General features: G+C 36.3%; 1 protein-coding gene and 1 pseudogene across 2 annotated transcripts; one reads left to right on the forward strand and one right to left on the reverse strand.

Annotated features, from left to right (window-relative positions):
• Positions 1-2,463: 2,463 nt before the first annotated feature.
• On the reverse strand, positions 2,464-27,005 carry PPP1R2 (protein phosphatase 1 regulatory inhibitor subunit 2). Of its 2 annotated transcripts, none has more exons than XM_047875656.1 (6): positions 26,573-27,005; positions 14,001-14,108; positions 11,521-11,598; positions 10,777-10,874; positions 5,979-6,146; positions 2,464-4,026 (listed from the first exon to the last, which is right to left on the reverse strand). In XM_047875656.1, exons 1-6 carry the CDS (start codon positions 26,692-26,694, stop codon positions 3,980-3,982), a joined length of 621 nt encoding a protein of 206 aa, XP_047731612.1. In that variant the 5' UTR covers positions 26,695-27,005; the 3' UTR covers positions 2,464-3,979. The 2 variants fall into 2 exon arrangements, with proteins under 2 accessions (XP_047731612.1, XP_047731613.1); XM_047875657.1 differs by having other exon boundaries at positions 10,780-10,874; positions 26,573-27,002.
• LOC125175066 (POU domain, class 5, transcription factor 1-like) lies at positions 14,508-15,868 on the forward strand (annotated as a pseudogene).
• Positions 27,006-27,375: the final 370 nt, after the last annotated feature.

Consider the following 27,375-nt stretch of genomic DNA (forward strand, 5'->3'; position numbering starts at 1 on the left):
AAATCTTGCCATTCGTGACAAGGATGAGCCTAGAGAGTACTATGCTAGTAAATGAAATAAGTCAGACAAAGACAAATATGGTATGATTTCACATGTAGAATCTAAAAATCAAAACAAATGAATAAACAAAACAGAAACTGACCCATAAATAAGGAGAACTAGTAGCTGCCAGCAAGAAGGGGATGGGAAAAACAGATGAAGGGGATTAAGAGGTACAAACTTCCAGTTATAAATTACCAAATATTAAAGTCTTACGTTTAATAAGTTACATACAACCTATAACTACTGTGCAGTTAGTTATTGCTACCTTGCCTTCCCTCTTTCAATGGTGAACCATTCTCTTCCTCTTTTAGGAGGAAGTTCAACCATCATGTTCCCCTACTTCTATTTGGTATGTTACTTGAGGGAAAGGAAGTTATAGTGAAATATATTTGAAAATGGTAAACTATTTTAAACAGATTGTTTATGAAGGATGTCTCCGACTCTTTAATATGATGATCAACATTATTTTAAATCTCCAGGAGAGTAGGGGAATAAAGTACATACTATGTGCAAAGCTTATTTGCTCACGGAATGCTTTCCATATCTCACATATTGTAAGATGCGGGTTTCACGGAACACACTGGAAAATACTGGTTTAGGTACATGTTATGTTTTTATAGGCTAGTTTAGTTCTTACTTCATAATATTGGTTCTATGAAAAAATTATGTTCTGAGTTTTGGAACAACTTGCTTAGGAATAAACTTGCCAAACACAACCAAATCACATGTATTTAAATATCTACAGCCACTGATTATTTGTGCTTGAGATTTTTTTTCTAAGTGGCATATTAACCTCAAACAAAATAAAATTATTCCCAAGTTTTAAGATTAAAACAAGAAATAAAATCTCAAACTAAACACTCTAGAAAAATATTACTTCTATAGCACACAATGTGTATCAGTAATCCAAATAAAGTTTATTTGTAAGATGCAATTTCTAAGATAATTTTCTACATCTGAAAAAGCATGGATAAAGAGGATAATATTTAGTTGGTCTGGATTTGATCCTGTCATTATCATTTATGAGAAACTGAGATTGAATAACTTGGCCAACAGCTTTTTCCTCACTACAAAGTATTAGTAAGAACACTTGCTTTGTGTGGTTGTTTTTAAGGATTGGATATTGAAGACCTAGCATAATGCTGGGCAAGAACAAACAATATGTTCTCAAGAAATGGTAGCTCTTGTTACCATTTCCATCACAAAACAACTGATTTGCTACAATATAGTCCAAGATCCCCTCCTGGTATCCAGACCAACAGAATAGTCCTAAAATAGCCGGGTAGCAAGAAAATAAAATCCACAGGCAGAAAATGGTCATACTACTATAGTTTATTACGATGTTTACTATACTAACTTAAAAGAGGAAAAATGTAAATGAAATGAATGTCTAAGGGAAAATCGCACTTTCCTTCCATATTCAATTTATTCTTATTTTAACAATCTTTCATACCATTATATGTCTCAGACTTTAAAGAGCATCACTGCTGAATGTCAGACTGAAAAGTGAATAGAAAAGATGATACCCAAAGAGTTAAGCAGAAATGATACGGACTACGAAGTTGAAAATAAAATCTACCTTGGCTAGAACTAAATACTGACAGATAACTTTCTCCATGGAAAATCTAACTTGAACTTATATAAAGATTCATTTTTTACATAGTCCAATATCAAGTCAATGAGGAACTCATAACATGATGAAAACAGTTTTACTCAGTTACATTCAACTACCTAAAATCCTAATGAGCATACCAATTTCCATGTCTTACTCCTCTGAGATAATTAGCTACTTCCTGAAAACAGAAATGAGAGTTTGCCTGTGATTTACATTTTGAGACAGTCTGTAGAAAAGAGTAAGGCAAATCGGTCGTTAAAAGTCTTACCTTTTCCTCACCATATAACAGTTATTTCCACAAATAAAGAGCATGTGGATACTTTCTAAGAACTCAAAATGAGAAAACCAAGAAGTCTTTGTACATGAACATATGTACACACATATGTATATAAGCTTAAATCCCCCAAAGCGGATATAAACTGGTAAGAATACCTCAACTTTCTAAATTCAGAAAGCAAAGATAAAAACTATCTTGTTTATAAATCAGTGGTATTATTAGCTAATAAGTTTGTTAGAATACTACACAGCTTAGAGGCACTCTGATTGGGGGCGCCTGGGTGGCTCAGTCAGTTAAGGATCCAAGTCTTAACTTTGGCTCAGGTCATGATCTCGCAGCCATGAGATCGAGCCTCACGTCGGGCTCCACGCTGAGCATGGAGCCTGCTTAAGATTCTCTTTCTCTGTCTCTATCCCTCTGCCCCTTTCCCCTGCTTATGCTCTCTCTCTCTCTAAAATTAAAAAAAACAAAAGCCTCTGATTGGATCCCATTTAAAAAAACGCCATTCAAAATAATAAGCACATTCTTCTAACAGCAAAGAATTCTCCCACTTTTTATTTATTCTGACATATTGGTATTTCCATAAACTTGCAAGTGGAAGATAAGCTGTTCAATAAAAGCCATTTCATATATACAATATACAGAAACTATTTTAAAAGTCTGTTCATATAATGAATTCTTTTGGTACTGACAAAAAATTAAGATACAAATAATTGACTAGAAATGAAACTACCACTAAACTAAGATACACAGGAACTGCACTTCAGCTCAGGAAAAAAATCCAGATCTTACTGTGTTAGAAGAATAAAGTACATTTGTCATAGTATACATTATCATACTCCCTTTAAAGCAGGGACTATTTAAAAATTTTAAATTAAAAACTGTTCAGGATTACTTCTGTCTGTACATTCAGCAATTATCATCATATCACTGGTTACACACAATTCTCTCATCATGCAAAAAACCTGTTAGTCGTTTTCTAAGGTCTAATCAAGTCAAACAATAAACTAATTATAGCAATTTAATTAGCAAGCTGTAAATCATAGAGGTGTAGAAATTCCGCAGTTCAACTGTATTTCCTGTCTATAGTACAGTGCTATTCAATTTTCTCCATGTATTAGAGCTAATAGGCATTGATACTCAAAATAAAATTTCATTGTAGCAGCAAATGATAGAATATGTGAGAGGAGGAGGAGTTCCTAATGTCATGCCAGTCTTTATGACCTTTTATTAAGGTAAAGGACTGTGTATGTATATGTGGAAAGGAGTAAGAAACAAAAGCAGGATGTCAAAATAGGCATATAAAGGGAATGTTGAGACCATATTAGAATTACATTTATTTAAAAAACTGATCTGAAAGTCTGCCCATCAAGTGTACAAAAAACAGAGCAGATGTTAGTGCAAGTTTAACCTGATAATTTATTTGTGAAAAAAGCTAGTTTTGATGAGAAAAAATTCAATCCTGTCCTTGTAAACATAAAGAAACTCAAGGGTAATTTTAAAGATAGTAGGCCAGAAAATGCAACAATTACTCTTATAATCCTTTTCAATTAAACAGACAAATCAAGTTGAAGACACATGTTAAAATACTTCTTAGACTCAGTATTTTATCAGCCTATATAATTGGTTGGTTGCTCCAACTGGATTTGAGTTAAAAAAAAAAAAACCAAAAAAAAACCCAAAAAAATACTTTTTATAAGAGCTATCACATCTAGAAATGAATAAATTAGAACCCCCCCAAGAGATATTATTTAACTTCTAAAGCATAAAAAGCTATATAATATCTTATACAAATTAACCAGTGTTCTTATAAAACCTCAGTTTTGGACTGATGACATTATGCTGTATTTGTGGTGAAGTACTAGGCACAAGAATATATGTATCAAGTAGGCATTTCAGTCTAATTAGTCTCTATTTAATTCTTGGCAATATATAATAATTGGTATGTATTTTGGTACTTAAGTCATGAATTGTTGACAACAAGAAGCAGTGTATTATAGTAACAGGGTTTATATCTGACAATTACAGTGTTGAACAAGTCTTTTCTATGAACTCTGTGATTTGTTTTGCAGTTGGTCACTTGTAGTAGATCCTGCAAAGAAAAAAGAAAAAAAGTCAATATAATTTGTTGTGTACTGCCAACCTTAACTACCTGAGCTAAAGTTCCCTTCCACTGTTATGGATGATAAACAAATACAAAAACCTAAAAAACAAGTTATATTTGATGTAGCCTAATCAGTCTGACATAAAATCATGTGTATATTTCCTAAATATTCTAAAAAAATTTTTTAATGTTCATTTATTTTTGACAGAGAAAGAGACAGAGCATGAGTGGGGGAGGGGCAGAGAGAGAGGGAGACACAGAAGAGGAAGCAGGCTCCAGGCTCTGAGCTGTCAGCACAGAGCCTGATGCAGGGCTCAAACTTACAGACTATGCGATCATGACCTAAGCCGAAGTCAGACGCTCAACTGACTGAACCACCCAGGCTCCCCAGGACCTGGAGATTTTAAAAACCAATTAAGATTTTTTTTTTTTTTAAGTCTCAAAAAGAGTAGAGGACAAATAAGGAATTTACTTCCCTATGCCTTATTACAGTCTTTTCTATCCTTGTGGACTTTATAATGCTAAGTAAGATAAATTCCTGTGTAAGGAGTACTTCATCCCTACTGAAGAAAAATCAGGCACTGAGCTAACACAAATTTTAATCATCTACTGTATTTAAATGAAAAAAAAAAATGTGTTTACATTACTAAAGGTGTGAAATCTAAGTCTTAAAAGCAATGACAGACAAAAGGCCAGAGTTATTTGTCAAAAGCCATGACTTAAAAAAAAAATCCTGTTAATATCTGCACAGTGGTACTGGTGCAAATTTCCAGCAAATGAGGGGTATTCCTAGTGCTTTGCCATTGTCACTAAGAATTGATATTGAAAGTCTGAGCAGAAATTGATGAAAAGTTATAACCAAAAAAATGTTCACTTTGAATACATAAAAAAATACATCACTGAGATATATAGGTAAATGGGAAACAAAGACTGATTAGGGTATGTTCCTATTAAAAATGGATAATAAATTTTAAAAGAGGAAGAGAGAGACATGTAACAGTAATTACTTAAAATGTAGTTTGTTCAGTTACATATAAACTAAAAAAAAAAAAACTATGGTGAATAAAATGGAAATGAAACGCTATATGAAACAAAATGAAAGGCTAAAGCATAATATAGAATAACAAAAACATTACAATTAGGACATGAAATGAGACACAATCATCAGGTCCTACACCACACTCATATTTCATATATGCTCACCAAAACACTAATAATTATTTACTTTCCGGAGATTTAACTATGAGGCACAACAAATAAAGTAACTTACATCTCCAGTTTTCAAGTACAAAGCATCAGTTTTCAAGTACAAAGAGAAGGTAAATGGGCACAAAATCTGTATTAGCGGTATAGAAGATTCACCTACATTAAATACCAGAATAACAGTTTATTAAAAATAAATAAAATCTATTCACTATGATGGATCAAGAGCTGGTAGGTTGCAAGGGCTAACTGTCTGAGACTTAAAAACAAACAGAAAAATCAGCCAGATATTTTATCAATCCAACAGTCAAAAGAATCAACACTGGAAAGATCCGACATACTTTGTACTTGAAAGGATGTTAAATAAGTCTTCCATATTAAAAACAGGTTTCTTTTAAAAAGTTTAAACCTTAGATTGGTATGACAGATAAAATACAATCTGAAACATCAAAAAGAAAACACAGCTTAATGTAAAGATAAACATCACTGCTTAAACTAAGTAAACAAACAAAAAAACCCCAGCCATATACTTAATGCGTGGTCTTAAATCAACCCTGGGCACAAAAACTTTATTTTGAAATTAGCCATAGGGCTTGAAATTTTAGAAAGTTTGGCATAAGTGAATTTCAAAAAATTTTTCTGAGGTTCTTCAAACTTATGTGTAAAGCAAAACAAAGTATATTATTTAGGCACAAAGAATCATGAGAGTATCAGTGATGATTTCAGAAACCTCTAACCTTGATTTGATTGTTCCACGTTCATGCATTCTTCAGCTGCTGTCTCTGACATTTCTTCATCTTCCTCATCATCATGCAGGTCTTTTGAAATTAATTGTCTAGCTAATTTAATATTCAGTCCTTCATTGTAGTGAAGCTTTCTCTTCATTTCAAATTGTCGCTTTTTTTCTACAAGATACAAAAAGTAGGCTTGGAAGTCTTTAGCTCAAGGACTAGGAAACTACAGCCTGCATCTGTCTGGTCAATAAACTATTATTGGAACACAATCATGCTAGTTTGTCTTTGTAATGCTTAAGGCTGCTTTTGAACTCAATGGCAGAATGGCAGGGTTGAGTAGGTACAATAGCAACTATATAGCCCACAAAACTTAAACTATTTACTACCTGGCCCGATCTCTTTTAGATGGTTCAAGTACATCTTAAAGGTAGAATAGGAATAAAAGCCCTTAATAGTTACATTTGTGAAGAAAACTTAAAGATGCAAGAAAAATCTCAAGAGTAGAATGAGAAAAAAAGCAAGGTATATAATACCATACGTATGTCAGGTACAAAGCCTGCACGCATTTGTATGCATACACACAGAAAATATAACTCAACAAATAACAGTAGTTATAATTCTGGGTCAAAGAACTATGGGGTAATTTTAGTCTTCCATTTTTATAATTACAAATTCCTTTTAAAATTCCTATTATCCACTAAGAAACTGCCGTGACTTAAGACACTGCTAGCTAAACACATAACCTCATTCCCAGAGTAATTTTAAGAAAAGGCTATTATAAGGCACAGTGAAGTGACCCTAGACTATTCTTTCATTTATGGTCTTCAGCACAGATATACAAAGTTAGCGGCAAATAAATATAACTGATATTTTGTAAATAGCATTTAAACATTAACTGTTTACGAAGAAATAGTTCTGAGATTTTAAAACTTCTTAGACCAGTAAATAAAAAAAAGGGGGGGGGGGGGTGACATAAAATTGCCAACTGTTTATTCTGTCAAACAAGAGCATTAAAATTCATTTGCAATAGTTTTATTACAGTATTCATTAAACCATTTCAATGCCCAAAAAGCATAGAGAAAGCTCAGAATAAGACTACTCAAAGTACTTTCTCAATCTCCTCTAATTCCCTCTAAGTTTTCACCATCATTTGCACTTACAGATGCCTTACACTTATTTATGTTTCAAAAGTAGGCATTTATAGTTCTTGTTAGTATTGATCAGTCACTTTTCAGCTTCTATTTGGGTTGGAAGAAGGCAAGTTCTGAGACTAACAGCCATCTCAGTATTCCATAAACATTTGTTTCAAACTACCAAGATCTTGCCAGGCATCTTTCTTCTTCTCTACTTAAAAATTACTTTTGTGATTTGATTTATTGTTTGAGAATATGATATGGTAGAAGGAAGCAAAATTTAAAAAAGAGGCCAATAAAAAGACCAAATCCTCATGACTAAATTTTTAGTGATGCCTTTCAAGTATTCAGATGATGTAAAAACCAATGATAAAAAAACATACAAAAAATGGTTTTACAAACTTCCAGTGACAAAATAAGTCATGGAGATGTAAAATACAGCATAAGGAATACAGTCAGTAATACCATAATATCATTGTCTACAGTGACAGACTGTGACTATATTTATCACAATGAGCACTGAGTAGTGTATAGAGTTGTTGAATCAGTATGCTGTGTGTCTGAAACTAATGTAACATCAATTATACCTCAATAATAAATTCTTAAAAATGGTTCTGATTGCCTCCAATACCAGATATATTTACTAAAAAGGTAATATTTATCATTACAAAGCAACATACATTTATGGCAGAAACTTAAAAAAAACAACAACAATTTCCTCACTCAAACTACCATTAACTTTAGAGCATTTTCTAAAAATGTTTTTTCTAAAAATAACTCATATATTTTTATATATGCTGTTTTTTCACTTACTCTATAGTTAGGATTACCATATGTCCCTGTTTGTCCAGGCAAGTTTAGTTTATGTGCACCATCTGATGAAATATAGTATGACCCTTTCTTTCATTCTAAAATGATCCCAAGTTTAGACAATAAGGTATATGAAGATATAGTAAAATTCTGCCACGTACATAGCAGATTTATATGTTTTAAATGGTTGTAAAGTACTGAGTTACCATTTAATCCTCTATTCTTGGGTGAAAGACTTCTGATCCCCCACCTTTGTATTTTCAGTTTTTATAGTGTAATACACATACATTTTTGTGTTTTGGTTCTATTATTTTCTCAATATGAACTAGTGTTTTTTGCAAATCATGCATCAGGACTCTTTAGTGAGTCACAACCAGCATTATTTAGAAAATGAAAACAGAATAAACTGGATTGCACTACATATAGTAAAGGTGAGTACTGTTTTGTGAAATTTTTCTTTTTGTAATTTATGCATACATGTATACTGAGTAGGACTTTGTAAAAAATGTTTACAAAACATTGGAACAGACTCTGGAAAATTGAATTGCTAGATCAAAGGGTGTCATTTTCTTCTAAAGCTTGGGGCTCATATATTGCTATACTGCCCTCCAGAAAAGCCAAACCATTTTGCATGCCCACCAACAGTGTATCAGTAACTTATTTCTCCACATTCACAGCCAAAGAAAAATTGTCATTCATTCTAGTCTTTGTTGATCTGAAAGGAAAGAAAGGTACTAAGATGCTGTTTTAATTTGTAGTTTCTTCTTCCAAGGAATTGATGTTACCGTGTTTCTTGTGAACACTATTGATAGTCTAAGAAAATTATTTAAATTCTAAGAGATGTTGAATTTGGTTTTGCTTGTTACAGATATATCCTAATTTTACAATATTTAAAATGTATGACATAAATTTAAAATATGCAATCTATTCATTTCATAGAAAAATGCTAATACTACTGGTCTCAATCTTCTTTGAATATTTATGCCCATTTTATCTACAATCCTTGTATGGTAGAGAAACACATTGCAAAGAGTACAAGGACATTAAGATTGCAGCCCTGGTTCTAACAATAATCAACTCTCCATGTGAACTTCACAAGTGAGTCTCTTTTGTACACTTTTTAAAAACTATTCTATAAAATAATATAATGCAGAACATACCAATTAAATTATTAAAAGTTATTATTCACTGAACACTTACAATATGAATCAGTGTTAAGTGCTTTAAATCCTTTATCTTATTTAATGCTCGCATTACCTCTAAATATTTTTATAGATCCCAATTTGAAACGAAGAAACTGAACTTCAGAGAAATTACAAATTAGACAAGAGATACCTGGAGTACAAATTTAGATTTGTCTGACTCCATAGCCTGTATCTTAATTGTTATACTATCAGTTACAAGATAATTTTTTCTAAGAATTTCTACCAATAAACAAAGATTTTCAAATACGTAATTTGTTTAAAAGCAATAAACACCTACATGAGTCAGTAACTCTACCAGTAGGAACTGAACTTTTGAAATTGTAATCAAATTGCTCCCCCTGCTGGCTAATCCATGAAACTACAATTTGAGGGAAAATCCCTTAATGAAAACTGACAGTATAGATTAATAATAAATTCCTTTTCTCAACAGATCATGTTTTCAAGAGAATAATGAGGAATCTAGGTCTAGAAACAACTTCTATTTGAAACTGTTTTCAAGGGTCTTTTGGAGTATATTTTTGTAAAGTAATTAGGAAGTCACTGAGGGTAGAAGACCTATAATACAACTTGAGATTAGGCTATCTGTATATGGCTCCTTTGTATAACAATTAGGCTCAGACCCTCATAGTTTGTTGAATATGCTATATTCTGAAGATGACAGACAGGAATAACAAATTATATCTTAGGAGCTACACATGACAAAGATCTTGAGGATTAAGTAGCAAAATATTCAAAATCTTAGCTGTACAATTTCAGAACTCTTTTACAGTACAGGTTAACATCTGTGGCTTCAAGTACACTACTACTCTCTTTTTTCTTTTTGTGAGGGTATGTGTGTTTTACTTGCATCGTTTTCCCTATATAGGTAGGCTTGGCTTTTCCTTTTAAAAATAGTTAAAAACAAACTATATAAACAATCTTAATTCTTGATAAAACTATACATACACATGGTCAAAAAGTTTAAAAAGTAACAAAGTGAAATATCTTGTCTTCTTACCTCCACAGATAACCAGTGTTATTTGTAAAAACAGAAACCGTGAGTAGGCAGCACTGCCTTAACTGTCTATCTACTATGTGGGCTACAAGAGCCTCTTCCAACCCTGTTGAGAGAGCTCTTTATCTCCTTGTCTATGATATTACTGTTCTTTTTGTTCAATGGGACCTAATAAAGATCTTCACTCTACATCTAATCATCTTGGTTCATTTGGTAAGTTTCACTGCTGTCTTAAAAAAAGAAAAAGCACAAGCAATTGGGAAATTAGCTCTCACTGCTATACATTTTAAGATCACCCAAATATTCAAAGACTCTAAAGCATTAATTTACTAAATACTTACTGAGCATCTACTCTATACCAAATAGTAAAAAAAAGGTACAAAGAAAATAACACTTACAAAAAGATGGTAATATTTTCCCAAATTCTTGCAATGGGGGGGGGGGGGGGGGGAGGAGAGTTGTTATCCAATAAACCCACACAAGCAGAATCTGAATTATAAAAATGTTGCTCCCTAATCCCTCCACCATCCACTTCCTCAAAAGGAAAACCACTTGACAACCTTCAAATAATGGATTATTAAATAAATTTATTATTAAATAATGAATTCATTTTAGCAACAATTATTAGCACACTGCTAAAAGCAGTAAAAGAAATCAACTACCTTGTTCTTCAGGTGAGAGGTCACTATCCTCATCTTCACTGCTTTCTTGTTCATGAACCCGATACTTTGGCTCTGAGCCTTCAGCAGCAGCTAATCTACACAACAATCATTTACAAAGACATCAACACTTTTATATTCTTTTACTGAGTGTCTCATTCAACTTCTCAGTCTCATAAAAACATTTAAAGATCATTAATATGCTAGCTATAACCTGATGAGGAAAATAAAGTGGGAATGAGTACAGAAACCAGTAAGCAACAAGAACAGTGGAGGGTGACAGAAATCAATGAACAGCAAAGGAATAGAGCTTTTTGTTTATGAACCCACTTATTTTTGCCTTTCTTACTTCAATCCTTTTTAAAGTTTATTTATTTTTAAGAAATCTCTAGATGCAGACCCAATATGGGGCTCGAAATCATGACCCCAAGATCAAGAGTCCCATGCTTTTGACTGAGCCAACCAGATACTCCATCTTACTTAGATCTTTAAAACACAGGATATTAAAAAAAAAAAAAAAAAAAAAAAAGCACAGGGTATTGACAAAAGGAAACTGAGTACCAGCCTCTAGTACTCTAATCTTTCTGCTACTTGCATACTTTGATTTTAATCTAGAAACCAGTTGCTATGAAAAATCCAGATAAATTTAGCACATGCTTTTTCACACTTGTACAAGTGGAATGCATTTAACTTTGCACAATTAAACACAAGTAAAAATGCTTCATAGTAGTCTTCAGTACTTACTTCTTAGCTAAGATATCTGGGGTCAAGGCTTCAGTGGTTTCTGAGTCACTCAATGCATCTTCATCATCACCTACCATACTAGAATGACAGCACATTATAATTAATACCTGAACTATAATTTTTCAAGCAGAAAAGCAAGGTAGAGAACGGTAATTCTATTGATTTAGTTGTATCAACATATTTATAGCTCTGTTGTCATCTTCAAGCCTTAATTTTGTTTCTATTTCATGCAGATATTTAAAAATTCAGCACTAATCAAGAAAATCCTCAAAATGATCTACTGTAGCCATGAAAATAAATATTAACAACTCGAATCATTTGTAAAAAATAAAAATACTCCAATTATTCCATCCAGCGGGAGGAAACAAATATGTAGGAAAACAATAAAAAAACCACTGTCTGGTTTCAGAATATGTATTTGTACATCAACCTGAAGACAGAAACAAATGATCTATATAGACATAAGGTTAGATAAAATACCATAATTAGATCCTAAAAGACCTAATTCAGAAAGTTTTATATTTAGCTTTCCCAATCTAACTCTAATAAAACATTTTCTCCCCACTTAATTACAAACATGGGCATCTTTAATTCTCAAGTTGCTGAAAAAAAGCAGAAGTCACCTATATTTTTAAAAAATGCTGATTTATACCTTTTCTGGTCGAGGAGACAAGTTAAATAAGTGCTATAGTTTAGATAATGCTCTTTTTTCCATGGGAAGTTGAAATAAACTCATTTATATTATTGGATATAATTAAACGGAAGAGGATAACATAATCTATCAATTTGCAAAACTTCTACAGACAACTCTAGGTTATGCTATAAAATTTACAGACGAATCATATGTGTTTGTGTGTGTATATATACACATACGTACATATATATAGAAGCATAACTTTTGTACAATGTGAAATTTTTTTTTTAAGTTTAGTTATTTGAGAGAGAGAGAGAAAGAGAGAGAGAGAGAGAGAGAGAGAGAGAGAGAGAACAGGGGAGGGGTAGAGAGAGAGAATCCCAAGCAGGCTACACACGAGCAGCACTGAGCCCAAAACGGGGCTCGAATTCATGAGCCGTGAGATCATGACCTGAAATCAAGAGTTGGACACTTAACCAACTGAGCCACCCAGGCACTCCAACAGCGTGAAATTCTTTAGTATAACATGATTAGATCTATTAAAAGCATCTTCTTCTATTAAATAAAATTCTTTTTAAAAAGGGCCATTAAAGAAATTGGTAAAACTGAGCACTAAGTCGGGGCGCCTGGTGGCTCAGCTGGTTAAGCAGCCGACTTCAGCTCAGGTCATGATCTCGCAGTGTGAGTTCAAGCCCCATGTTGGGCTCTGGGCTGACAGCACAGAGCATGGGAGCCTGCTTGGGATTCTTTGTCTCCCTCTCTCTCTCTGCCCCTCTCCTGCTTGCACTCTGTCTCTGTCTCTCAAAAATAATAAACATTTAAAAAAAAATTTTTTTTTTAAAAAGAGCACTAAGTTGATAAAAGCAAAGCACACGTGTGTGTGTAGCCTCAATTACTTAAGGACCAAATAACTTTCTTTTTTTTCTTTTTTTTTTTTTTCAACGTTTATTTATTTTTGGGACAGAGAGAAACAGAGCATGAACGGGGGAGGGGCAGAGAGAGAGGGAGACACAGAATCGGAAACAGGCTCCAGGCTCTGAGCCATCAGCCCAGAGCCTGACGCGGGGCTCGAACTCACGGAGTGCAAGATCGTGACCTGGCTGAAGTCGGACGCTTAACCGACTGCACCACCCAGGCGCCCCAGGACCAAATAACTTTGACAACTCCCAGAGGAAGGATATAGGTAAGGTAAGGGTGGGGGGCGGGGGGGGAGCAGTACCTAATAAAATACCATTCAGATTTATTATATTTTAAATATAAACAGTCTAAAAATAATGCCTATGACTGTTTTTTTCAGTCACATACAATTTTAATTCTTTTCAGATAGTTATTTCTAACCAACACAGATAATAAAAGATATCTATCTATTACAATTATTGAAAAGGAAGAAAGCCCTGATTTTTGTTTCTGGTACAATAAAAGCTTTAAGACATGTTTTATATTAAATACTTGTAATTAGAAAAACAAGGGCATTAACTTTTCATAAATAATATGTCTATTTCTTCCCTCAAGCTTTATTAGTATTGAGTTTCAGTACCTGTACCTATTTCATTATCTCTTTCTACCTTTGTCACAATCTTCATGTTTATTCTTGTTTTTAGTGTTTTTACTAGGGACCACTGAGTTACAACAAACGTTTATTACTACAATTATGATGTACAAATGGATCCCCCAAATTTTAAAGTTACATATCACTTATACTATTATATAAAAATATTCAGTTAAGTTACTGATTAGTGCTCCAGTAGCAAGTATAAAATCATACAGAAACTTAAATCAGCTGTTATCCAGAAGCTCAAATCGAATGCAAAATGGAAGTAAAAAAGGAATGTCTGGGAAACATTACCTATGGTAAGGAGTGCTAGGTTCATCTATTTTCATTAAACCATAGTCTTTGTCTGCTGGATGATATGTCGCCAGGATGTTCATTTCATCCCACTTCTGGGATTTTTTACTAAAATTAAAAAGAAAAACAAATTTCCTTAGTGAAGTAGAAGATAAAAAATGTGCACATCTAAAGTTCACAAACATCCAAATCCCACATTTCAACTTCTATTTGACTGCTAGCTTCTATTTTTACAAATACTTTCTTGGAATAGAAAGTGACTTAGGGTAAAAGCCTAAGTAATTACAATAAATGTCAGTAAATATTTTATAGAATATTTAGTGCCCACATATTAAAAACACTATTTAGAATCTTCACCAGGCATTCAAGACACTATTACATTATGACATGCTTAGTCTTATCTGACCTATGGAATTAACAACAGCAAAAAACCTGAAATTTACACACTGAATGATATTAGTTGAGGATTTTTCATCTACTAGTAACCATTCAATAAAAAACAACAAGATGTTTCCAGGCCCTGAGCTTGGGGTGCCTCTGTTCCTCATGGTGGGACACCTGGTTTCCGCTTTGGCCTTCCTGTCCCTCCAGGCAGTGAAGGCGATAGGCAATGGAGATGATGGGCAGGGAAGGCCAGAGCACAGCTGGGTTGACCCTCAGACCTGGCTGAGCTTCCAAGGCCCTCCCAGTGGGTCAGGAATGGGACAGGGGGTTTGGGCCAGGCCCTGAGATGTGGGGGATTCCCCCACGCCCGCATGCTGTACGAATTCTGAGGGGAGATGGCATAATGTGGACCTCAGGTTGGAGGTCCTGGCAGCCTGGAGACCTCTCAGCTGGAGGGTGAGTGGGGAGCCAGGGTGGAGAGCAACTCTGAGGGGGCCTCCCCCAATCTCTGCGGTGCCCCACCTGGGGCTGTGAAGCTTGAGCAAAACCCTAAGGAGTCCCAGGACATCAAAGCTCTGCAGACCTGGAACAATTTGCCAAGCTCCTGAAGCAGAAGCGGATCACCCTGGGATATGCTCAGGCCAATGTGGGGCTCACCCTGGAGGTTCTCTTTGGGAAGGTGCTCAGCCAAATGACCATGTGCTGTTTTGAGGCTCTGAAGCTCAGTTTCAAGAACATGTGTAAGCTGTGGCCCCTGCAGAAGTGGGTGGAGGAAGGTGACAACAACAAAAATCCACAGGAGCTATGCAAAGCAGAGACCCTTGGGCAAGCCCAAAAGAGAAAGCAAACAAGTGTCAAGAACTGAATGAGAGGCAACCTGGAGGACATGCTCCAAAACCTGCAACAGATCAGCCACACTGCCCAGCAGCTCAGGCTTGAGAAGGATGTAGTATGAGTGTGGTTCTGCAATCGTTGGCAGAAGGGCAAACAAGCAGTGACTGTTCGCAACAAGAGGATTCTGAGGCTCTGCATCCCCTTTCTCAAGGGCACCAGTATCCTTTCCTCTGGCACCAGGGCTCCATTTTGGTACCCCAGGCAGTGGGGGCCCTCACTTCACTACACTGTACTCTTCAGTCCCTCTCCTTAAGAGTGAAACCTTTCCTTCCATCTGTCACCACTCAGGTCTCTCCCATGCAAAGTGAGGTGCCAGCCCCTCCCAGGAATGGGGGCCAGAGGAAGGGGGAGAGCTAGAGAAACAAAACCTGGGGTTTGTTCAAACCAGGACTTTAGGATTAAGTTCTTCACTAAGAAAGGATTTGGGAACACAAAGGGTGTGGGGGCAGGGAGTTTGGGGGAAACTGGTTGGAGGGAAGGTAAAGTTCAAGGATGCTCTTGTTTTTAATCCCCACATCACTCATAACTTTCTTAAATAAAGAAGCCTGGACACACACAAATAAATAAAAACAAAAAACACCAAAACTTTCCTTGGCCTAATTTTTTCAAAGATTTTCAAAACAATAAAAAGAATTAGAACATAAAACTGTAGAGAATACCTCATTAAATTTAAATACCATTAATAAAGATTTAGGTTGCAAATAAAATTACAGTTCAGTTTTTCTTTAATCTAGAAAAATAAGAGTTTGCTAAGAAATGGTATATTCAGAGCACCTGAGATAAATTTACTTAAGAGAAATACGAACAAGTGTTTTATAAACATTAGTTAACATCCATTCAACAAAATATTTACACATCTTTTAACGTGCTAAATAATTAGATGACTTAATTATAAATTCTTCTGATCTCATTAAAAGAGACATCAAGGACCTCTCTGCCACCCAAAAATATTTTTTTTCATACACAGTTTGTGCGTTGGTTATATACTTGAAAATAAAACTGTAAAAAATCAATGTAGATTTTACACAGATTCAAATCTTTTCTGCATTTGTCCACACTGGTGAGGTTTTTGTAGTGAGATATTGGTGAGGTATTTTTAATTTTCCTAAATCCACCAACATCCAGATTGAAATGCTCTTGAAAAATTACATTATTTAAACTTTAACACCGTATTCCCTTCATGCCTTGAGTTACCTCAAAATTTTATGTGCCTACTCATGGCAGGTGAGCCTTTTATGTTCTCTTGCTTTCTCCTCCAAAGCACCCCTGCATCCCTATCTCAGACTAAACACTTTTTTCTTCTTCCTATTATTGTAAAATATGCATAACATAAAATTCACCATTTTAAACCATTTTTAAATGTACAGTCGTTCTGTGGCATTAAGTACATTCACACTGCTGTGAAACCACCACCACCACCCAATCTCCAGAACTTTTTCATCTTCCCAAACTGAAACTCTACCCATTGAACCCTAACTCCCCATTCTCCCCTCTCCCAGCCCCAGGCTCCCACAATTCCATTTTCTGTCTCTATGAATTTAACTACTCTAGGTACCTCATGTAAGTAGACTCATAAAGTATTTGTTCTTTTGTGACTGGCTTATTTCACTTAATGTCTTCAAGGTTTATCTATGTTGTGGCATGTATCAAAATTTCCTTCCTTTTTAAGGCTGAATATTCCACGACAGACTAAGTACTTTTGACTACAAGTTCCTTACCCTTTGTTTTATCAAGAGGCAAAGGTTAGCCCAGACATACTCCACAAGTGACTAAGACTACAATTCTCACTTTTCCCCCAAAAGCAGTCAGAAATTACCTAATGTCTCTTTGCCATGAAACAGGTAAAATCTTAAAAGCCTGTTTACAAAGTTAAAAATTAAGACATATGGGTCCATCACTGGAAGAACAGAAACAAGATTTCTTCTTTGAAGAGTTGATTTTTTTCTTTTTAAAATTCAGGATGGAATGCACCTGAACTTTCAACTAATCAAATTTAAATCTCACTAGTATTTAAAAACAAAAACAAAAACAAAAACTTGATTGAACTAAACTGGAAAAATAGACCCTGCTTTATAATACTGATTTCTTTAGAGGTCTAGTTGCTATCTATCGAGTAATACATAACTGGTCTTGGGGCAGAAAAAACAAAACACAGTTTAACTGGGAGACAGATATTTAAGGTTCAAGTCTCAGTTAGTTACTCTTCACTAGTTCTAGGACTATAGGCAAGTCCAACAAACACCCTGCTTTGGGCTATATTTATTCTACATGGAAATTATAATAAAATGGAGTTTTAGTAAGTCTTCCTTACAATACAGGGTTGTTGAGATAATCAACTGAAATACTGTCTGTGAAAACAAAATTATACAAGTACCATGAAAACATAAGGAGTTTTTATGATTTAAAAAAAATTTTTTTTAATGTTTATTTCTGAGACAGAGAGACAGAGCATGAGTGGGGGAGGGGCAGAGAAAGAGGGAGACAGAATCCAAAGCAGGCTCCAGGCTCTGAGCTGTCAGCACAGAGCCCGGCACAGGGCTCGAACTCACAAACCGTGAAATCATGACGTGAGCCAAAGTCGGTCGCTCAACCAACTGAGCCACCCAGGTGCCCCTTATGATTTTAAAATCTAAAGCTTTGGGTTAAAAATCCTGAAATCATATCTCACTTAGCACTAAAGAGAATGGGCTGAAAAGGGCATTCTGAAAAGATGTTTAAAGTTGCTTTTGAACTGGATACCGTCCATCTTGCCCTGTAAGACTCAACATTTAAATGATTTTGAAATATTTAAGATCTGCCACAGAATGAATTTTTCTAAAAAAACAACCTGTTCTGTATTTGACTAAGTCTACTGTTTCAGACATTTTGCTAAACACTTCTTATCTATATGTTTCTGTGAATTTAGAAAGCAAATGCTAGGTCCGCTCATGGTCATAGTCTATATAAGGAAACTCACAGTGAAGAGATACATTTCTAAAGATTTAGGTAACAGACATGATAAAGGACCTCTGATTAGAAGAGTCACAAAAGAAACAAACATACACAAGCTTTAAGAGAACTGAAGTCTGTGAAGAAAGCAATTCAATTAATAAACAAAAGGGAGACTTATGATACCGTAGCTAATGTTCCCTCCTGAGAAACAAATGTCTCTGAAATGACAGCTGGAGTTAAGCGTGAGTCAGAAACAAAAGCACAGGTAAAAGTTTCATAAAACCTGTATTAATAGACAGTCCTATTCTATTAAGACTTCCTATTAAAGATACTGTGAAAGAAAACTAACACATCCATATATAAAGTTTGAAAGCTGGCAAAACTAAAGTGTGTAAGGATGTATGCTTATATGATTACTATAAAAGTCAGGAGAGTGATTATGTTGGGAGTGGGGGGAGGAAAGAGTGTGGCCGGAAAGGGCAGGGGACATTTCTAAAGTAATAGAAACATTTTTTTTTTCTTAAACAGGATGGTGGTTACAGGGGTTTTTATAATATATAATAATTCTATAACATATTTATAATTTTATAATTTCTTAAACTTTAAAATTACATTTAACACACCTTTCCGTACGTGTATTATGTTACAACAAAATACTTAAATATAAACACATATTAATGACCTTGTTAGGTACTTCCTAACTTCAAAGAAAACAAGTTATTTCCTAAACGATGTTAACAATATTGAATTAAAAATGACAATTTATCATCATTACTTCTTAGGACAGGGGAATGATAGACCTTTGGAGTTTAAGAGGTTCTTCTAATGGGTGGGAAACCAAACACCCTATACATCTATTTTGTGAGATAATACGAGAAAAAGAACTGTAGGATACAAGCAGAAATAATGTTTCCTTGGAGCACCGCGTGGCTCAGTCAGTTAAGTGCCTGACTTTGGCTAAGGTCAGGATCTCATGGTCTGTGAGTTCCAGCCTGGCATTGGGCTCTGTGCTGACAGCTCAGAGCCTGGAGCCTGCTTCAGATTCTGTGTCTCCCTCTCTCTCTGCCCCTCCTCCGCTCATGCTCTCTCTGTCAAAAATAAACATTAAAAAGAAATTTTTTTTAAAGAAATGTTTCCTTAAAATTAAGGATAATATTTAATAATCACAATACCAGCACCTGAACCCATTAACAATTTTGATTTCTGCATATTCTTTCACTATAGGAAATAATATATATTATATAAACATATATAAGCTATCAGTATATATATAAAAACACATACACAGCCTACATACACATACAAAACAATAAATACAATATATAAAATAAATATACTGATATGGAAGCTATTACTATATATATTTTAGCATAATAAGCCAAGTTGAAAATAGCAAATAGAAAAATTGCATTTTCTAGTCTTTAATTTTCTTTTTTTTTTTTTTTAAGGTTTTATTTTTTAAGTAATCTCTACACCCAACTTGGGGCTTGAACCTTACAACCGGAGATCAAGAGTCGCATGCTCCACCAACTGACTCAGCCAGGCTTCCCTCTAGTCTTTTTTTTAGGTTTTTTTTTAATGTTTATTTATTTTTGAGAGAGAGAGACAGAGCATGAACAAGGGAGGATCAGAGAGAGAGGGAGACACAGAATCCGAAGCAGGCCCCAGGCTCTGAGCTGTCAGCACAGAGCCCAATGTGGTGCTCGAACTCACGGAGTGTGAGATCATGACCTGAGCCGAAGTCGGACGCTTAACCGACTGAGCCACCCAGGTGCCCCTAGTCTTTTTTAACAAATGCACAAGACTCAATAATAAACTGTTCACCTAATGTTAGATATTTATATTAAATCCAAGATTTTCCTATTTAGAATAAAGGAGAAATGACCATATTTGGGCACATTCTATTCAATGACATTTTTAGGATAATTTGCTAGGATAGGTATATCTAAGTTAAAATGTATTAAGGGCTTTATAGTTCTTGATATTGACAACATGGAGTGTCATGTTGTAAAAGTTTTACCTTTTATTTATTTTTTAAATGTTTATTCATTTTTGAGAGAGAGAGACAGAGCACGAGTGGAAGAGCAGCAGAGAGAGACGGAGACAGAATCTGAAGCAGGCTCCAGGCTCTGAGCTGTCATCACAGGGGTCCCATGCAGGGCCTGAACCCGTGAAGTGCAAGATCATGCCCTGAGCCAAAGTCAGACGCTTAACCGACTGAGCCACCCAGGCGTACCCATCATAAAGTTTTAATAGAGAGAACAATACGTAATGTCCCCAATCATCACCAAACTTTGCCAAGATTGGGTATTTGTGCATGTGTTTTCTCCACCTGAGCAGGTATAAATCAGTATTTAAAAGGGTGGCTCGGTCAGTTGAGTGACCAACTCTTGATTTTGACTCAGGTCATGATCCCAGGGTGGTGGGATTGAGCCCCTCATCAGGCTCCATGCTCAGTGGAGCCTGCTTAAGATTTTCTCTCTCTGTCCCTCTCCCTCACACATGTGCACTCTCTCTAAAAATTAAAAAAATAATTTAAAAAAGCTGGTTTCTTTGTTCATTACCTTATAAATATGGGGAAATGCTTGTTATTTTACTTTCCTTTTATTTTTAAAAGTTTATTTATTTGAGAGAGTGTGCAAGTGCAAGTGGGAAGGGGCAGAGACAGAGGGAGAGAGAGAGGGAGAGAATCCCAAGCAGGATCTGTGCTGTCAGCACAACACAGAGCATGATACTGGGCTGGACCTCACAAATCGTGAGATCACGACCTGAGTGGAAATCAAAAGTTGGACATTTAACCAACTGAGTCACACAGGCACCCCTTACTTTCCTTTTATGAATTATGTTTATATACTTTGCCTTTCTACTGGAAACCTTCTGAGTTTGACTAAGTTCTTTACATATGAGTAACTTCTTCACATCTATATAGATTTACAATGATGAATTATATAAAGCACTCAAATTTAAAGATTTAAACCATGTTGTGTATATATAAACCCAAGAAATATATATATAAGATAATAAACCACATTATGTATCACTACATTATATATAGCCCAAAATTTTTGTTTGCCATTTATTCTCCACTATAAATAGAACTAAAGTTTTATATATTCAAAGCTTTACTCCACTTTCTCAACGTAATACTAAGAACAAAAGAAATTCTTAGAATTAATCAGCTCCAAAGAAGATAACAATATCTTGAAAAATCATCAATCTAAATAAGGGCATAAAACAACAGGCTACAAAGCACACCGGAATTCTTAGGGAGAAGGTAGTGAAGTAGAAGAAACTCTCAGCAGAGGACACTAAATATGGAAATAAGCATCTCTAAAGTTTTGGCAGAAGTAACATTAGTTTGGAGTAACAAAATCCAAAAAGCAGGATTTGAGGTTAATTCCAAACTGTTTGTATGACCTGAGGTTCATTCTCTCTACCTAGAAAAAAGAGGGACACCACCACTTACACTGCAGATCTGCTAGGAGCACGAAAGCACCTGCTGGTTTCATTTTCCTCCTCCCACTTGGGAGATTGGTTTTCCTGCAGCCTAAATCTGGTCCAGAAAGTCACCCCTTCTCACTTTCACTTTGATAGCTCATATGATGCCACCTCAAAACCTATTCGTACTTCTTGTTGCTTGTGACTTGCTCATTTGATAAGTTTTAGCCACGCTTAGAGTGGGAAGCAAGATTTTGCTTCAAGGTGTTACACTTCTTAATTGCACATTTCAAGAAGTGGTTCTTTCTTTCAATAAAGATTCAACTTACATAAGTTGACAAAGTACAATACTTTGAAGCTTGACACAATTACTGAACAATTAAAGTAAGAGTTAACAATAAAAGCAATCAGTAATCAAGAAGTCACTTTTGGGAGCGCCTGGGTGGCTCAGTCGGTTAAGCGTCCAACTTCGGCTCAGGTCATGATCTCATGGTCTGTGAGTTCAAGCTCCGCGTCGGGCTCTGTGCTGACAGCTCAGAGCCTGGAGCCTGTTTCAGATTCTGTGTCTCCCTCTCTCTCTGCCCCTCCCCTGTTCACGCTCTGTCTCTCTCTGTCTCAAAAATAAATAAACGTTAAAAAATTAAAAAAAAAAAAAAAAAAAAGAAGTCACTTTTGGAAAACTCTGCTCAGTGAGGCTTTGACTATAGTCCATATCCCTTTACAGGCAGAAAAAGATGAAGTTGAAGCATGCTTATATGAAATTTTATTAAAGGCAATTAATTCAAGCACAATGTTTTGAAGCAGAATTTGCCTGTATCACCTGAGAGTACCATAGAATTTGAATGGAACATAGTGACTTCAAAGCATACTGTGTAAAACAACCTACTGAGATGTGGGAAAAATTAGACTTCTATATTTATTTCTACTGGAAGACTAACATTTGAGGGTGAGGTACTGAGTTAAAAGCTTTACATTTATTAACTCATTTAACAATTAAACTAGGCATGGATATAATGAATAACTCACTGGAAGTCACAGAGCTAGTAACTAGTAGAATCCAAACCCAGGCAATCTAGCCCCAGATTAATCACTAACCTGTAACACCTCTCATAAAATAGGCTTTAGTAACATTTCTAAGTTTTTTCTTAATGTTTATTTATTTTTGAGAGAGAGGGAGGGAGGGAGGGAGGGAGGGAGGGAGAGAGCGAGCGAGCGTGCAGGTGCGAGTGGCAGAGGGGCAGAGAGCAAGGGAGACACAATCCTAAGCAGGCTCCAGGCTCTGAGCTGTCAGCACAGAGCCTAATGCAGGGCTGGAACTCATGGACCATGAGATCATAACCTGAGCTCAAGTCCAATGCTTAACCAACTGAGCCACCCAGGCGCCCTGTCTTTAGTAACACTTAACTTCATTATTTTCACCAATTCAAAATGCACACATTTCTCATTTCAACCTCTCTGAAAACAGTGTATCTTAAAATGGATGGCATCTTATAATTGACAGTATTTTTTTCTTTCTTGGTGGTACATAAAATCATGGTACATCTTAGAATACATGATTTCTTATTTCTGATGAAATGCACATGGCTACTCACCAGATCTGTTATGTTAGACCTTCACAAGTTGTACACTATATTCAAGGTATCCTGATAGAATGGGAATTCCAAAATCATAGGAGATGACAGTGGTGTTCTAATTAGTTGAACAATGTGATAAAATTGAGATTTACCTATAACTGGTTATGTGGATTTACAGATTCTGTCCAGTGGAACTAACCCTCAAAAAATGGTATCTGACAAGTGGTAACTGAAGAAACCATTCATTGACGATAACAGTACCATAACAAGAGTAAGAAAATAATAGCACTGAGACATCAAAAAAGTTTGACAAGAATTGTATAAAAAATATTCCAGGACTATTTGAAATATGGCATTATATGAATCTCACTTTAAGTGTACAATGAGCCTTGAAATATTATCTAATGATAGTAATATGAGATAAATTATAAACAAACATATTTGAAGCATATTTTTTTCCTACTAAAAAGATACACAACAAAACGTTTAGAGACCACTGGAATAAGACAACTCAACTTCTGGCCTTAGGAAAAAAAAATCCCTTGGTAACATGTCTCTGTGTTAAATAAAATGTTAAATAATATCCTCATAACTAATGAAACCAGGGTGAAGCAGTGGTATGTGCAGAAAAAGGAAAACTACGACTTGATAAAGGCACCAATAAAAGGTATGGTTACTTGCAGATTCTGAATTTGCAAATATGCCTACTTGATAAAATTTGTAACTCAAAAATCAATACCTGAGGCGTTTTCTCCATCTCTCACAGACATACACAGAACAGGGAAAAATTTGAGTTGCTCCATGCACATCTTTCCAGCTGTTAAACAAGGGGATACTTTATCTTCTTGCTTTAGCACTCATGTTGTAAGTGTCTCTTTTGCAGTCCATTTAGTACCACGTTTTTTGCTTTTTTGTTGAATGTATTGTTTTAAATGGCTCCCAAGTGTAGTGCTAAAGTGCTGTCTAGTGCTCTAGGCACAAGAAGGAACCTTGCAGGAACCTAACTCTGTATTTCCCCTTGGAGTAATGGTTCAGTACTCACTAATTCAGTGTCTATGGTTATTATACAGAACAGAACTACTAAGAGTAACAAGAATTGACTTAGATCCCTGGTCATTTTCACAGTAATCTGAGATTCTTTTGCCTTATAAAAGGTAAACTATTACACTACACTTACTAGTTTCTGAATTTTCAGTGTATTGTAACTAAGATAGCTATTTATTTTCAGTCCTCTTTACAGGAAAGGGGGAATACTGGTTGTATTTAAATTAAAATCAAAACATTACAAAGAGTGTTCAACTGTTTTTTGTTTTTTATCATTTCTGTTCAGAGGCTCTCATAATAATACTGTTTGCATAAGCTATGACATAAACAATGTGGAGTGTATTACCAATAGAATTTTCTTTGCTACATGACTGTAATCATTAACACTGATCATGAAAAAGCCCATCCCCTTTTACTACTTGGAACCAAACATGAACCTCAATGAATTAGAGCTCTGAAGACTTCAGTGCTAACCCTCTCAACTGGACAAGTCAGTCAAAATCATCTACCCTGGAACCTTGTAAAAGGTCCCTTCTAAGTGAATCTGTCCTGCTAGCAGTCTAGGATAGTGGTTTTCAAGGCAGGAAGACCTGGAAGTAAACCCCAGCCAATAACAGAGAGAGGCTAACCCACTGAGTAGGCCACAGGAAATTATGGCAGATCAAAGTTGAGAATAAGTAGAAGATAAGGAAGCAGAGAAAGAGAAAAACAGTAAGTTACTTGGTAGCCAAACAAAAAGAAACTCAAATTAAGCTTGCCAGTGAGAACCATACTCTTGTGGTTGAATACTCTGAAACTGCATAAGAGCTTTCTACAGTTTGTTTTGTAAACTATCTTGGTCTTCCTGCTATAGCTATGTGCCCGTGAGATTTGTTTTCTTAATTTAGTAACCTACAACCAACTCCCCACCAATTCCCACTTGAAGCAGCTTACCCAAAAGACAGGTTTGAAAATTTCCTGTTAGAAAATGTAAGTCAAGCATCCAAAGGCCATGATTCTATGCTGTCATCCTACTTAGTGTTTTCTTTAAGTTAACACAAATTTCCATAAATCTATGTGGTGGGAAATTTGATAGCAGTTCACGTTATAGACCTAAATTGATATTTGAACAGGTTTGCTCTAGTTGCAATATTTTAAATTTTTACAAACATCCTCATTTTACCTTTATGACTTTACAGATTTCAGTAACTTCTCTCCAGAATGAGGAGTCTTTATACTTTTAGTTATCTTAACAACACCGAAGCCCCCTAGCACTTCTAATCCAGTGGTATGTTTTACACTCTACTGTACTGTACTACTTATTTTTTCATTGAGCATGGCACCTTGGATATCTTCCTCTGTGCAAATACATCTATCTCATTCTTTTTAAAAGGCTGGTGTATTGTTTCATTATATAAATGTACCATAATTAATATTTCACCAGTCCTTACTAACAGACCTTGGGTTGTTTCCAATTATTTACTATAACAAAATGCTATTGGGCAACATCTTTTTACATGTGTATGTGTGAGTATGAAAGACTAAAACATCACCAGATCATTTTAAGTTGCTACTCTCTGAACTGTTCTGAGTTTAGTTATGCCTTCCAAGAGGAACAAAGACTAGAAAGTACTCCTAATTTGCTGCAGATACAAAAACAATTAGCAATAAGTATATTTTCATTAAATATAGACCAAAGACTTGGAAAATTTTTGTTCCCCTTAGTGGAGAGAAAATGACAAACCAGGATCTACCATACCAGACTGAGTGAGGCATGATCTTCACCTAAAAAGGAATGACTGTGGAAGCTCAATTAGAAAAATGGGGAAAAGGGTCTCTTTTATGGAGAGGTCTCCTATTGGCTTGAGACCAGATTTTAAAGGGTTCACATAACAAGAAAAGACTTTTATCATTGAAAAATTTTAGATACCTCAGATACGAAGTTAAGAAATTATAAAAGCTTAACAGGTGAAGCTCTGAAACTTCTATTTGATTCTTTAATGTTCCTAATTTCCCAAAGTTCAAAGATCAGATGTTTGTTTTACAAAATATTGCATCTGCGCATATACTTTTAAAAAAGAAAAAAACAAAAAACAAAAATGATAAACGTCATAGCTCCTGTCTTCTTTAAATCACTCTAGCCGGCACCCTGGCCGGAGGACGGAGACCCGAGCGGTGCCGGAGCCGCATCCACAGAGCTGCCCCGGTCGCCGGTCAGCGCTCAGGCTCGGGGTCGGGGCCGGTAACGGCGGCGGGGAGGAAGGCGAGGCCGCCCGAGCGGGGAGGAGCTTCCCAGGCCCACCCGCGGCCGTCGCTCCCGGCTCTCACCTCAGCTCTTCGTCGACACTCCGACCGGGCTGTTCGGCCGAGGCCACCACAGAGGAAGTCGTAGAACTCTTGTTCTTCAGGATCCCCTTGATGGGCCGATGCGAGGCCGTCGAGGCCGCCATTGCCCGCCGCTCCGGCGGTCGGCTCAGCGTCGCTGCTTGGCGCTGGGTCCAGGAAGGAAAGGGCTGGGCGCGTGCACAGACTCGCCAGGCAGCCGCGGAGCCCGCCTGGGGCTAAAGCGGCCGCACCTGCTGTCGCGGAGACGACTACCGGAGTCGTTGTGACGACACAACGACCCCGACGCCAGGGCCGACGCCGCGCGGCTGGCGGCCCTTCGCGCGCCCTTCGCCACCGACACCTAACCGCGGCCCGCGGAGACAAGCCAGCCTACTGCCCCAGCGCGGGAGCGACGCCGACGCCGAAGCCGAAGCCAAGCGGACCCGCCCTCTCGCGATATCTAGGGAGGGGCGGGGGCGGGGCGAGAACAAAGCCTACCTCCTCTTGTTCTCGCCCCGCCCCCTCCTGGTCTTTTGGTCCTCTGGATCCTACCCGGGCTCGGTCGCAGAGAGCCCAGGAGCTGTTTTAGAGAAGGTTCAGAGGTTTCTGGTTTGCCTCTCGGGAGGAAGAGAGAGAGAGAGGGAGAGCGAGTTACAGCTCTCTCACTCCCACCACTTTATAGGGTCCATATTGTTATTTCTGTTTTATAGATAGGAAAACTGACGCTCAAGGTGACATCATCCCCCAAAGATACTATCTGATTTTCAGAGAAATGATATATGTGTCCCCTCTTTATTTCCATTTAA

This window comes from Prionailurus viverrinus, chromosome C2 (genome assembly GCF_022837055.1).
Source record: "Prionailurus viverrinus isolate Anna chromosome C2, UM_Priviv_1.0, whole genome shotgun sequence".
Classification (NCBI taxonomy): domain Eukaryota; kingdom Metazoa; phylum Chordata; class Mammalia; order Carnivora; family Felidae; genus Prionailurus; species Prionailurus viverrinus.